The sequence below is a fragment of the Brachyistius frenatus genome, unplaced genomic scaffold (assembly GCF_029030835.1).
Source record: "Brachyistius frenatus isolate BFR_SWC_R1_liver_20210118 unplaced genomic scaffold, ASM2903083v1 Contig_16, whole genome shotgun sequence".
Classification (NCBI taxonomy): domain Eukaryota; kingdom Metazoa; phylum Chordata; class Actinopteri; family Embiotocidae; genus Brachyistius; species Brachyistius frenatus.
In genome coordinates, this window is record NW_027210615.1 from 3,240,934 (window position 1) to 3,255,788 (window position 14,855).

The following is a 14,855-nucleotide window of genomic DNA, read 5'->3' on the forward strand; positions in this document are numbered from 1 at the left end:
AGGCAAGCCGTCGGACTTTTCTCACTGGGGATCTCATGATTCGTGCAGTCTTGGCGTGGTTTAGTTGTTTTCCTCACGATTGACAGAACTTTTCATGATGAAATGTTCTGCAAAGGGAAGTCAACATGTGATGTAGTCTTCCAGGTTACTTACCTACAATTAAGGATGTTTAGATTACATACAACACGATACGAGGTGATACAGCGCCACATAAATCCTGCAGTAGGCTTAGACCGGAACATTCGTGATTTCGCCTTCAAATTAACGTTTTGTTTCATTGGCATTAGTTTACGCCAACTTTTTTTTTTTTTTTTTTTTTTTTTCTGTTTTGTTGTTTGTTTGTTTGTTTGTTAAGTAAAAACAAATGACTATTTTAAAAGCAGAAAATTACAAAAGAAAATGTACAAACTAAAAGTCTGAAAATTGAAATGGGAACAAACTCAGTCAACCGCAACAACTACGTGTTATACAGCCTATATATATCCTATATTTAATCTTTTCGATTTTTATTTTTTTTAACAACAGCGATTTACAATTACATAACGTAATGAAATTAAATTTGAGGAGTGCGTTTTAAATGCTTTTGGTCAGAGAGTATGAGATTAATAAAATGTAGCCTTTTGTTTGAACTCTTTGCTAAAGAAAATAAAGCATTATCATGTACACATAAATGTTTTTCTGTGCATTATTTTATACTACAGCAGGCATTTTTGAATTAGTATGCTTCCTATAGTTAACACTTTAACGTGTGAAGTGCATAACTCCCCTGCACTTATTTGTCTTAGTGTCTAAGTCTTATTTTGAAAACTGTGAACGGAAGTAGGACGTGAGGTACGTTTCTCGTACTTGAGAGGTGTTTTGGTTGGGTTTTTTTTTTTACCTCCTAGCGAGTGACAGGCGTACAGGAGGAGGGAGGAGAAGTTTGCCTTGGCATTGCCTTCTTCTCATTATGGAGACTCAGGCACATTTCTCCCGGGAGGAAATCAACAGCACGGTGTGGGAAGTCCCGGAGAAATACACGCGCCTCAAACAGATAGGAACCGGGGCGTACGGCTCGGTGTGGTGAGTGACTCCTCTTCTACTGTACGGTGTGTGTGTGTGTGTGTGTGTGTGTGTGTGTGTGTGTGTGTGTGTGTGTGTGTGTGTGTGTGTGTGTGTGTGTCACAGTTGGGACCGGACCGCGTTAAATGGTGTCCGGTGTGAGGCCGGCACTTATTATCGTGAGCCTCACCGGGGTGCATGCAGCCTGTGGTGGGCCTGGGTTGTATCCTGTGTACACCAGCACGCTGTGAACAGTGATGTCACTTCCACTAAACTCACCTGACATCATGTTAAAACACACATTTACGGCGTGTGGCGTGTGTGTTCGCACACACACACACACACACACACACACACACACACACACACACACACACACACACACACACACACACACACACACACACACACACACACACACACACACACACACACACACACAAATGTCATAACACGTACTTTTCAACCACATATGTATTTACCTGCAGACCAATAGAGGAGCTATGCCAGTATTAAAGATGGCCACTTTCCTGTCTACATACAGTTACATACCATGTACAGTAATACATTGTGAAGTCCATAAAAATAGATCACAAACAGATGCGCATATTGCTTAATATATATGCACATGTAGAGTATGTTCATATATAACATGTATATTATTACTTATTGTGTGCATCAATGTACTTGTTTATAGCAACAAACATGGTAGAGGAATGGAATGACATTTTCGGCATACATAAGAAAGCAGGCCATAAGGAGCAAGTTTCAGTGACATTTACTGTTCTTGAAACAAATACACCTAGTACAAACACTGGACACAACCATCACGCATCATGTATGATCTACAGCTTCCACATAACACTGCAACTATCCGTTGATTAATTGATTAGTGGATTGGCAGAAAATTAATCACCAATTATTTTGATAAGTGATTCGTGATGTTGTGTCTTTTGTTAATGAAACGATGCTGAAATAAATCGATAAATCAGGAAAATAATTCATAGATTAATCAACAATGAAAATAATGCTGAGTTCAAGTCCTACCACCATGTTGTTTATGCAGATGACTATACAAACCAAATCAATGTGTAGGTCCTCCAATGCTTGATGTTGGGTGATAAATTTGTAACGCACTATATTTATAATTTTAGGATTGACGTATCGGTAACATCCCATCACATCATCATCATTTTTGAAAAAAGATATTAAAGACAAGAGACATTCTGGTCATGAATGAATCCAAGATTCAGATCCGCACTAACCCCGAGAAATATTTGACAATTCTCTGGGTATTCGTACAATTTTCAAAATGTTGCGTCTTATTTGTCATTGTTTAAAGTGTCTTCCTTATCATCCCCCGAATTATTTTCAAATTTCAATTTCAAAGTCATCTCTACACTGTGGAGAGTGTTTAGTAACAGAGAATACTAAATTATTTTCTCATTGATTGGAACTTTAAATAGTTTTGCATAAAACTGTTCACATTTTAAGACATTTAGTCCAAAAAAATCTAAACGATGTAATTTTTAAGAGTGGACTTTGATCTCCTGTTTTCAAAGCTGCAAATGTCGGCCCGCTGACGACGCTCACCACCGTTTTCAGCATTAAAGTGTGGGAGTTATAATCTGTCAAAGCTTAAAATGGCTGTCTTTTAAAAGAAGCACCATCTGATGAACTGGGATCACCAAATTGCTCATCTTTAATTAACTGACATGTGGGAGGCAGCGAGCGCAGTAGGAGGAAGAAACAAGAAACAGAAACATAACAGTTTCATATTGTAGATGTTTGTGTGGCCTGGACCTGCTGCTGTGTGTAAAACGGACTGTAATATCCTGCGTTACTGCCTCAGTGTTGTCCACAACACGATGCACAAGTGGTGTGTGTTATGTGTGTTGGTGGATGTGTTTCCAAATAGCCTAACAAGCCTCTCCTCCTACGATGTGTTGCCCTGCAGATCACTGCAAACACGCACATTACGAGTTGTCAAACATTTACGTGTTGGTACTCAATCAACCACAGACCATCTCTCAGTTAGAGAATGAGTCACATGTACAGGACCTCTCTGAGCACTTGCTTGCTCTTCTTTCATGGGAAGCTTCTAAATGAGAAGTGAAACCTGAAAATCGACCATTCTCTGTCGTTTTCTGTCTGTTCTGACTTCAAAAGGGTGAAATGATAGGAAAACAAGAAGGCGCATGCAGACTGAGCTCAAAGCTAATGACTTGTTCCTCCACCTTTCACCTCAGCTCAGTAATAAATGAGAAGACAAAAGAGAAAGTGGCCATTAAGAAGCTCCACAGGCCCTTCCAGTCAGAGATCTTTGCTAAGAGGGCCTACCGAGAGCTGCGACTACTCAAACACATGAAGCATGAAAATGTAAGTGAACTGAACCCAAAATGTCTCCTGCCACTTTCAGCAGTTTTACACTTATTGTTGGCCTTTAAATAGCACAATTGTTGTGAATTTTTGAAATGATAATATGCAAATACTGGTTTGCTCCTTCTTTCGTTCCTACTAGGTGATAGGACTTCTAGATGTGTTTACACCTGCCTCAAGCCTGGATGACTTGCAGGACTTGTAAGTACAGCACTTCTGATGAACTTCAGGTTTTGTCATCACCTGCAGAAACAACCAGCGCTTAAACATCGGGTCCATCTCGAGAGTGATGAACAAAAATTTATTTTGGCCTAAATTTCCTCACTATTTTGTCCGTTTGTTATGTAACACATCCCCTTAAAGGTTCCTATTGTTTAACTTCAGATTTCAACGTGGTTTTTTTTTATATTAAAAAAGCACTAGATACCATATAAATAGTGTCAAAATACTCAGCCAATATTTAGTAACTGCATTTTGAGTGAGCCATTTGGACCCACTCATGTCACAAACTCACACTTATATCATATGTCAGTCATCAGTACAGCCCACGGCCCAACCTTTTATGAAAAAGAAAACACGTTGCTGTCATTGCATCGTGGTGTTAGCGAGCTACAAGAAAGAAAACCTGTGGTTGGCTGTGGTGTGCGTCACTCAGAAAAGAGTCAGCCAATCAGAAGAAAGGGTCTTTGATATCAATGGCCCTTGGAGACATAGACACAATGCAGCCTGTTCTTGGTAGAGCTAGAGATAAAACTATCAGGATGATATTTTTGGCCACAAAAATATATTTTTATGGATATTAAGACTCATATCAGAGACAATACCAGACAATAAAACATCTGAAATATGTAAAATATGGGACCTTTAACATCTTAAGAGTCTGGGAAGGAATCCAAATGTACTTTATTTTGCTTTAAAGTAAAAGTCTGCCTGTGAAAGAGGCTTCTCAAAAACTGGAAGCACAATGGTGTCTCAAATCGTGCCGTACCATTATTAACTGAAATCAATGCCTAAGCAGTGAATAACAGCCCCAGACAGGGATGTCAACCAACAGATGAATCATTTCATGGTTAATTAATAATAGACGTAATATCACAAATACCAAACCGGACTGTTTGTGTGGTTTTCAGGGAGTGTTGCTCAAACATCTGCTGTGGCTGTCAGAGTCTTATTGCTCTTTCCACTCAGAGACACACAGAACTACAAGCTTTAGTTTTATTGATGAATTTGATGAACGCCCACTGACACAGCAGGCACATTAATGATTTCCCCATTTATTATTAAATGTATCTATACTAGAGTATCTATAATTGTTGTTAGAATGTATTTATTAGTTAATTGAGTCATTATTTACTTTTCTGACAACGTTTGGTGTGCTAGATGAATACATGAAGGTTCAAATCTCGGGCTGCACTGTCTATTATGGGTTATGTAAACATACATAAGGAACCTAAGCATCTTCATAAAAACACAAGAAGACATGGATTACAGTATTAATAGGGTATTGAAATGAACAGTTGGAGGATTTATTGAGGCAAAGGGAAGCTCCTACTCGTGTATTACTTTTGATCTTGACTGAATAAATCAGTAGAGTTAATCATATTACTCTTTTTCTCAGCTACCTGGTGATGCCTTACTTGTTTACTGACCTGTCGAAGGTGCGAGGTCACCTCTCAGAGGACAAGATCCAGTTTCTTGTCTACCAGATGCTCTGTGGACTCAGGGTGAGTCGGTGAAGATGACCTTTCCTAAACTTCATCTCGAAGCATTACACTTGTGAAGTAGATTTGTAACCAGTTAAAGCTGCACTGAATACTTTCCAAGCTAACCATGTGTAACACAGTCATGCAAGAGCTAATCCTTACTTTAATATGTTACAATAATTACATGCATTATGAGTGGAGAGTCAACCTTTCATGCCTTAAATTAGTCATTAAAACACAAACTCATAAAAGAAAGAAACAAATGTGCAGTTCAGAAGCCATGGGCGGAAGTATCACTTCTTAAACATTATTTGGTTTAAAGAGAGACTTTTAAAGCTTGTTGTTGTAGTTAACATGACTTTCTATTCGACAGGTCTGGAGCTGATGTAGTATTCCCATTGCAGTAAATCCCAGCACATATGTCGCTAACACATATAGGGTTTCCATGATCCTCCCGGTCCCAATACTATGCTGTTGCCAAGGTTACCCACATAGATCGTCTATAAGTCAAGAAGCACATTCCTACCTCCACCTTACAGATGTCTTAATGTAGCTCAGTGGCTTATACCTTAGTTGCATCACTCATATCACACACATGTCAGACAGCTGCTTGTGGGCTATAGAAAATTGTATGTAAACAGGCTTGTCAAACATACATGCCACGAATTTTGGATGTTCAATTAAGATGTCTGCTACCTGCTCTGTTTTGTCTCTTTGCAGTACATTCACAAGGCTGGGATCATCCACAGGGTGAGTCCAGATCACTATGTCATTGTGGAGTGCTTACAACAGATTTAGTTGACCAAAAAAAATATATTTTGGAAGTATTTTTTTTTTTATATATTCACAAATGGACCTCTACACGGTAATATAAGGAGATTGTATTGTGTGCAGTACTTTGTGCTGAGCATATCTCTGTCTCAGATTGCAGACTCCTGTACTTTGGGAATGTTTATTTAATTATTCACAGCTAACGAGTCAGATTAAACCCTGCCCCAACAGGTAGGATGAGTCGACTCCTCTGATTTTAGACTGCATGTCTGGAGACGTCAGGCCACACCCTTAAACACCTGTGGGTGTATGTGTGGAGCAGGGAACGGAGGGTTAGACCTGAACTTCTGTCAGTAAATCTGGATTCCCACAGCTGTTAGTTGTTCCTCGCCCTTCAATCTCTGCTTGACCTGGAAATCACTCCGGTCCTCCATCTTGAAGTTCTTTCCAAAGCTCTTATTTCAAAGAGCAAAGAGTGATCTCTGAGGAGACATGAGAAAGGAAACATGATACTCTTCTTCTTGAAAGTGCCGTATCAGACAAACACACCCCTTCGCTTGAAACCTGTTAGTGATTAGACTCTGCAGTTGAGTGGGATGGTTCACATCGGGACAAATTACAGTTTCAACTCAGGTGCAGAATCACCACTGACTTTCAATCTTTTTCAATGATTTGTGTCCTCATTGAGCATTAAGGTTAAAATCATTGGATCTGTTGTGGCTGTAAGTCTGATTCATAAAATCAAATAAAACAACTTTCATCATTTATCAAAGATTTTTTTTCTTTTCTTTGTCAGTCAGTCAGTCATTTTCCACAATCAAACCCATATCATGGATAATCTTATAGTCAGGGAGATGAGCAGTTGTCTTTCAGTAAAAAAACATTATTTAGATATCAGTTTCTTTGAGTGTAATAAACCCCGTGTGTCCTGTAGAAAGGATATTTTGTCATAACTTACATTTACATAAATGTATACTTTCTCTAAAACAGATGCTAAAACATTATGATACGGCCTCATCATAACCTGAATTATTGCATATAAATGGAGAGGCAAATAATAAATAGTAAGTGTTGCTGGCTCATGCTTCTAAGGTCTTGGCAGTAATGTTACAATTCGATTTGTTTTGTAAAAATATAGAATACAGGTTTTTAATGAGTTGCAGATGCTTGTCAAACTGAAAACATGCAGATATATTGCAAATATTAACATTTTTTGTGATGTTGATAGACCTGTCCCCATAATTACATAATCACCTGATTGCAATTATTTTAGCTGACTGTACTCATTTACAATATTTGTTAGAGTCGTTTCCATTCATCTGTATAAGAACAGCTGGGATAAACTAACAGAAATGTTACATTTCCATCACTATTTCCACGTCATCCTCCACTGTTTGAGGTTCGACTGGCTCCATCTCGTTGGGCCTGCTTCTTCTACTATGGTGTCAAGGCACATGAGTGGACAATTAGCGCCACCAACTGTTTACTGTATGATAGATAGATAGATAGATAGATAGATAGATAGATAGATAGATAGATAGATAGATAGATAGATAGATAGATAGATAGATAGATAGATAGATAGATAGATAGATAGATAGATAGACAGACAGACAGACAGACAGACAGACAGACAGACAGACAGACAGACAGATAGATAGATACTTTATTAATCCTACACTTTGATGTAAACAAGGGAATTGAGATATGCCTGGCATTAGGCAGATAATAATAGTAGTTATAATATTATAACTATATTACTATAATAAAAGTTGGCTTGTTTTTTTTATCTGTTGGACTCCCAGAGACACTGACATGTTGCCAAAATAACATAAAACATGATTTTATTGTTTGAAGGCATACCATGACAGTTTGTACAGGATTTCACAAACAAGAGCCACTGGGAAAAGCCTACCATGAAAAGAGTAACTTTACACCAAGATTAATCTTCACTCTGTAGTTAAGATTTGTCTTGAGCATTGTCTTGGGCCAATGTTTATTTTTCATGCTTTGATCATAACACATTGATCCAGTATGATAATTACGAACTGCAATATTGGTGAGTGGTGGTTGAGCTCTCAACATTTGTTTGACGTCTGTGTGTCTATGTGTGTTTAGTGTGTAGAAAACTGTTCCTCTGCTGTTACTGTTGTACTTATTAAAGCAATAAAGGTGTCACTATCACTCACTGACAGTGGCACACTTGGCACACATTATGTCATATACTGACTGCAGAAATGCTGCAGTGTGTCTCACGGTCAGCTTGTTGTTGAGTCACACCCGTGAATCCCCGGCTAAAATACCCACAGTGTTCTCGTATTGGGACAAACAGCTGAGCCATGTTAGACCACAGCAACTGTGAGCTCTAAAGCTCTTACTGGTTCCAGTAAGAGTGTTCTGTGTAATGACTATAATTACCATGTGCACTAAGTAACCAGCACTCAACTCATTTTCTTTTACAGGATCTTAAGCCTGGAAACTTGGCTGTTAATCAAGACTGTGAACTAAAGGTGTGTACTTCTAAAGATTACACTAGAAACAACACTTCAGTGACAGGGTGGCTGCAGCAGCAGAAACAAGGACATTCAGCTGGTAATAGTCTATGTAATTAGCAATACACAGGATGCAGCAGAATTTACATACAGCTGTTGGCAAAGAAACACAAATGAATGAACCTCATTTCAAAAATTTAACTGTGGACCATGTGTGTGACACATTTTTAAAGACTTGTATTTCAAATAGGGATTAATGGGTTTAGAGCTATGGGACTATGATGATAAACAAGTCAAAACAGATCAAGTCAAAACAGTCTTCCTTTTCCCTATTCTCACAAAGAAGATTGAAACATGTGCATAAAGTAAGGGTGGAAGTGTTCTCAAAATTTACGGTTTGGTTCATATCGTGTTTTTTTTTTGTACAGTTTAGTACATGTTTTAAAACTTGTGAGGAGCATACTGACCTGTTCAATCTGCTTTTCATTTACATAGCAAAAAGAAATTGCCCTTACAAAATTCTGGCTAACAACATAAAGAATATAAACATTCTGTCAAATTTTGTCAAATCTTAATTAAAAGAATAGTTTTTTTTAATTAGTGCCGGCAAAAAATACAGCTTTGGCATTAAAGACATACAGGTCATCAACATTAAAAGCATCAGAGAGATGCTTGCTTGTGTTTCTGTAATAAGGAATACTGTCTACAAAACTGACCTTTTTATCTGCCACTCTCAAGTGATGCTGTGGGCAGTCACAGTTGAGTAGCCCCGGAGGTCAATCAGTCTTTAGTTAGAGCTGTGAAAGCTGTGCTGGAAAATTCTTTCACAATTCCTCGCCGTGAAGTGTCGGTGGGAAGGGATGTTATAGTCCGGCGCAAGTGCTTTATCATATGCTGAAATCCTGCATCCTCCACGACTGCATAGGTTTACACATCTTTTACCCGAATACTATAGTAGTGGACTTTGCCCTGACTGAATCTGAATATGGAGAGGCTGTTTCGGAGTTGCTCTTTCCCACTCGAATCTCTCCTCCTGGCGCTGTCACATCACTGGGGTGATGTCTTTTCTGAATGTTTAATCATTGGAAGTATTACTGCGAGCAGAAGCAACACGTGTTGCAGCGCTCGCACTAAACCAACGCAGCAGACCGAAATGATGCTGGTGAATGTTTCACTGCATTATTGGCGCAATACTTTTTTTCCTAATCGCTATTTTTTTTTTTCTTTTCTGTCTATGCCTCGCAGCTTATTTCAAATGAAGCGAATAATGCAGCTCAAACTGTGACCAACAAACCAAACCGTTCCACCCCAAGCATAATGCGTCCACATATGTGGTCATGCATGTAAATCTAAACAACCCTGTCAAACACTGTATAAACAGCTGTGTATGACATGCAGTGCACATGCTCCAGACTAAGATCCCTTTCTTTGCTGATGATGCAGATCCTGGACTTCGGGCTGGCTCGCAGCACTGACGCAGAGATGACCGGCTACGTGGTGACACGTTGGTACCGGGCGCCTGAGGTCATTCTGAACTGGATGCACTACACCCAGACTGGCAAGACAATTGTAGCTATTACATATTCTTACCTCCGTCCTCGCTGTCGTCTTAAGTACACAGTTGGTCGGTCGGCGCTGTGACTGTTTGATATGTGTCATTTTAAAACATCCCCAACTCCAGCTTTAGGTTATACGCCACTTCATGGGTCAGCAAGTTTTGTAATCCTGTCGCTAGTTCCTGAAACGCTCAGATGTCATTCTGAAAAATAAATCTTTCTTTTCCCTTAATCTGTTCGCAGTTGTCACAGATGGGTCTGACAGCTGCCTGATAGTGCTGAGACTCAATGACAGAATTGTCACTGCAATGAAACCGACATTCCCCAGGATTTATGTCTCTTTAGGAGATGGTGTTTTTTCATTTTGTAAGCAGCCTCTACAGAGTGGGATGTAGCCCAGAAAGCATCTCTGGCAGGTTTACGCCCTGCATGAGATAGTATTACTCAACAAACATCCCCCAGTTTAAACAGCACAACAGATTCAGCTCTCTGTTGTGAATAGGAACTCTGCTCTTGCATATAAATGCCACCTTCCTCATTTTTACTGCACTCAACTAAAGTTAAAACACTCTGATGTGTATTCTGCTCAGGTTCTCACCGATGTATTTTTTTCCTTGTTGTTTATTCTAGTGGACATCTGGTCTGTGGGCTGCATCATGGCAGAAATGATCAATGGAAAAACCTTTTTCAAAGGCAAAGACTGTATCCTTTCATCAGCCTCGTTGTCTTCCTCAACTTTTTAATCCTGTGCAATTTTAAATAATAAACTAACATATAAAAAGATGAAAACACACAGTATGATTGACCCTATCAAGTTTTAATATCACGTTATCAAACTGTTGTAGTAATGTAGTACATTGACAGCCACTTGATTAAACAGCAACCGTTTTATCTGATGATAAGCTCTATGAATCAGGCACAAAATGGAACAATCACAGTGTATCCAATGCAGAAAATTCAAAATTTTACCGAAGCAGTTGCTAATTCTACACTATATTTTATGCAGTTCTGCATGTTTTATATTAATTTTTAAAGTCCTGTTATGCACCTGATGACTTCACTGATTTAAACAAGCAAATAAAGATGTCACTGTTTCATCAACTCCTTTATTATTCCGTTTTATTGGCTTTCTTGGGAACCATATTTTTGACTGCCTCTATATGACTGTTTGCTTTTTGAACCAATCCTTAACTGTAACCCCTTCACGAGCAGACATGGACCAGCTGACTCAGATCATGAAAGTGACCGGAGTGCCAGGACCAGAGTTCATACAGAAGCTGGACAGCCCAGAGGTAGGACAAATTACAGTATGGATGGCATAAATGTTAAAGTATATCATGAAGGTACCGTTTGACAGAAAGCCCTGTTACCAATAGCCAATGCTTTGCAAATATTAACTACCTCTAAACCAGGAACATTTTAAAGAAATGTGAAAACCAGCAAGTATAAAGTGCTTATATACATTATATCCTACAGTACTTTCTGACTGAAAATATTGCCATTACTCAAGTTTTACCAGTAGCGGTCAGTAGAATATATACATTGTCCTGATGGGGGCACTAGTGGAAAAGTCAGGGCATCAACAAAATCATGTAGCAGGATGTGCTCACAGAAAATCAAGTTCAGTTGAGACAGTTTTGGTGACATCAGCGTTTTACATGTTGCTTCTCTTTGAGTCTTTTTTTTAATCCGTTTTCTTGTTGTATTTTGATGGATTCCAGGAATTACCTTTCTAATCTTCAGCACCACACAAACAAGATGGTTCAGTCATGGTTTTAGTTTCCAGATAGTATTGAAATCAAATTTTCAATGACTCTGACCAAGTTTTGCCCACTTTAGTGTTATAACATGTTGTAACAAATACCATTTCAATTTTGTCATCTGTGGAAATCATTTTTGCATAAAAGACAGACTTACATGGAAATCACCTTCAATGGACACTTGGGGATCCGATACGAGCATAAAATCACATGTATTCATTTCTGCAAGGTGGGAATGCAGTGAAATAAATACAAAATATGTCTTCAACAGAGTTCAACAGCACACAAATTATAGACAAACTCAAGAACTTATTTACACATGAGCTAATCACTAACAATCAACTGATGTCTTACATACTAAAGTTTACTATCTTTATATGCATTTATACAGAGATAGGTGATACCCTTAGTTACAGTTTGTAGATCAGTTAAAATGCATATCATTCCAATAATTCTAGTCCATATTTAAAGGGATGAAACCATTTTTTTTTTTGATTTGCATATCTATTGTTTGATCTCAAAAACAGGCCAAAAATTATGTCAAGGCCCTTCCTCGCTACCCCAGAAAAGACTTCTCAACGTTGTTTCCCAGAGCCAGTGTACACGGTGAGTTCAACCACGTGCTTCTTCTACCACAGTAGGACAAATTCTGCAGATTCTTGTGTGTTTCATTTGGATGTAATGTCAGTGTTTGCACTTTGTGTCTCTGAATGAGGATAATGACTGTACGCTATTAAGGAAACTTTTCCACTCACTGCTCCAAATAGTCAGTGTCACGTTGGTCAAATCAGGATAAATTCCCTTAGTGATGTATTTTATGTTTCTGGCAGTGGCATAATCACTTCTTTCTTGTATTTCTTTCTTTTTTTAATCTCAAAGTGTCTAAAAAATGTTTATAATAAGTATGATTTAATGTTAATCTTCTGAAAAGGCAGCAGCAACCTGCCATTTGGCTAACGTCCATAAAAATGTTCAATGAATTCAGATATTTTTGTAACTTGACCTTTTTTTTTTAATGTTTGATGAAATTGCTGCATTATTCTGCACCGCTCACCATCGGCAGGAATCGATCTGCTGGAGAAGATGCTGGTTCTGGATGGAGACGAGAGGCCCACAGCTGAACTGGCTCTGGAGCACCCGTACTTCGACAGCCTCCGGGACCCTGATGACTTTCCAGAGCCAGCACCATACGATGACAGCCATGACAACGCCACACTGTCTCTGGATGAGTGGAAGCGTAAGTGACAAAGAAACCGCAAACACGAACAGAAAGAAATAGCTATGAATGTACAAACTTAAGTAGAGCACGGACATACTGTAGTGTACACTGTTGCCATTCATAGTCAGAATGATTCCTTTTTCTTTAATTTATTCTATAGGAAAACACAAGTAACAAACAAAGCAAACAGTGGAACAACATCACTGTCCTACATTTCTGCTCTGCCACAGCATGAAGAGCAGTTTTAACTGTTCACCCTTTTGGCCTCATTGGATGATTTACAGCTACACTAACATTCTTTTGCAGGGCTTCTGTTCATGTGAAAATGAATAATTAATGTTAATATGTCTTTAATGGTTTCCTATTTAAATCATGAATAGCTTTGTGGACACGCTGCACACACAGAAACAAATATTTGTTTCCCCCTTCGCCCGCAGGGTTATGTTTCCGAGAGGTGAAAAGCTTTGTGCCCTTCCCACGGCGGGACTCCAAGAGGAAAAACACCCTGACTATGACTCCATGATCAGATCGATGTCATGTAACTACTGATGCCCCAACCAACACAACACACAGCCAATGGTGCCCTTGTATTTTCCAACCCTGGATTCACTGTTGTTCTTTTACTCTGGATATGTTTTGATTTAAAATCAGTGTTCAGAAGATTGTTTTAAAACTGTCCCATCTTTTTTGTTGTTATAATATGCAGTTGTTTTCTCGATGTAGATTCTTTTGGTGTTACATATTTCCCTATCGGTGAATTGTGTTGCAAATTCATTGTGACAAAATGATTTATTGTAATATTGTTTTCCAATTAAACAATAAGACAAAATGTGTATGAAGTTGTGGGGGGTTTTTATGCAACAAATAGGAAATTTTGCTGCAGCAGAGAAATTACACCAAACAATTTGGGTTTAACTGACATATTTCATCATGAGAATTAGTTCTCCCTTGAGGTGAAAATAGCATCTTGATATGTTGTCAGTGTCTGCACTCTGTCCGTGTTGGATCTGGGTTTTGCCAATGGATGCCACAGAGGCCTCAGAAAGATTAGCAGCTACTCTGTGAATGTGCAATATGTCACCGGCGCCTGCTGGAATGTGTGCCTGTTACAGTGTGTACGATGCTGAAAGCAACTATTCCTTTTATTTGTGCTTCTACTTGTGGATCACTTTGTGGTTCAATAATTTATCACTGTAATGTTTTTCTTGCTGTAATTATCATGCACAGTTGCACACTTAAAATGTTCAGCACAACCCATGTTTCCAGTGCGAGGCATTGCTTTAACATGTACTTCACTAGATTAGTACATTAAATGACTGTTGTAGCATGTATCATATAGCATAATACCGGATCATTCAATTAGGTTAAGTGTTCGTTTAATCTATAAAACCATCCTGCACTGCAAATCTTGCTGCTGGTGGGACTCGTTTGAAGCATGTACAAGAAATACGAGAACAATCTTTAGATTTTTCTTTAAGTGCTTTTGTATGTCTGTATGTGTGCATTCACATAGAATAAGGAACTCCTATTAATGAGCACACGTTTTGTGTACACAGAGGGACCGGATACGTGTCAGGTTTCCTCTCCTGTGAACATATAGTTCAAAGCGTTGCAAGGCCTAATCTGAAATTTTTTTTTTATTATTTTTTTAAAAACTGCACATTTAGAAGACATAAAACTGTACTGAGATCAATGCAGACTGATCCGTAATTGGCCCTGAAAGTAGCTTGAGCGCGAAAATCATGGCGTGGTGACGTGAAGGGGGCAGGCTCTGGTCAGGCTAAACTTGTATCAAACTGCTGTTATCAAGGCAGCCCACAGGCTGATATGAAAGCGGAAGTGAGGCACTCTCATCAAAATAAAACAATGTAAATCTTATACTTTTTTAATTAATATATTTACAACAGCAAAATTTAAGTGTAAAAACATCATTT

General features: G+C 38.6%; 2 protein-coding genes across 2 annotated transcripts in view; one reads left to right on the top strand and one right to left on the bottom strand.

Annotated features, from left to right (window-relative positions):
• Nucleotides 1-14,855, bottom strand: part of slc66a1 (solute carrier family 66 member 1) — a 245,126-nt gene that overhangs the window by 188,685 nt on the left and 41,586 nt on the right. The window lies entirely within an intron of this gene.
• Nucleotides 870-13,748, top strand: mapk13 (mitogen-activated protein kinase 13). Its single transcript, XM_069694011.1, has 12 exons — nucleotides 870-1,062; nucleotides 3,291-3,420; nucleotides 3,563-3,621; nucleotides 5,039-5,144; nucleotides 5,844-5,873; nucleotides 8,357-8,404; nucleotides 9,830-9,944; nucleotides 10,573-10,644; nucleotides 11,155-11,234; nucleotides 12,230-12,308; nucleotides 12,766-12,939; nucleotides 13,359-13,748. Exons 1-12 carry the CDS (start codon nucleotides 950-952, stop codon nucleotides 13,442-13,444), a joined length of 1,092 nt encoding a protein of 363 aa, XP_069550112.1. The 5' UTR covers nucleotides 870-949; the 3' UTR covers nucleotides 13,445-13,748.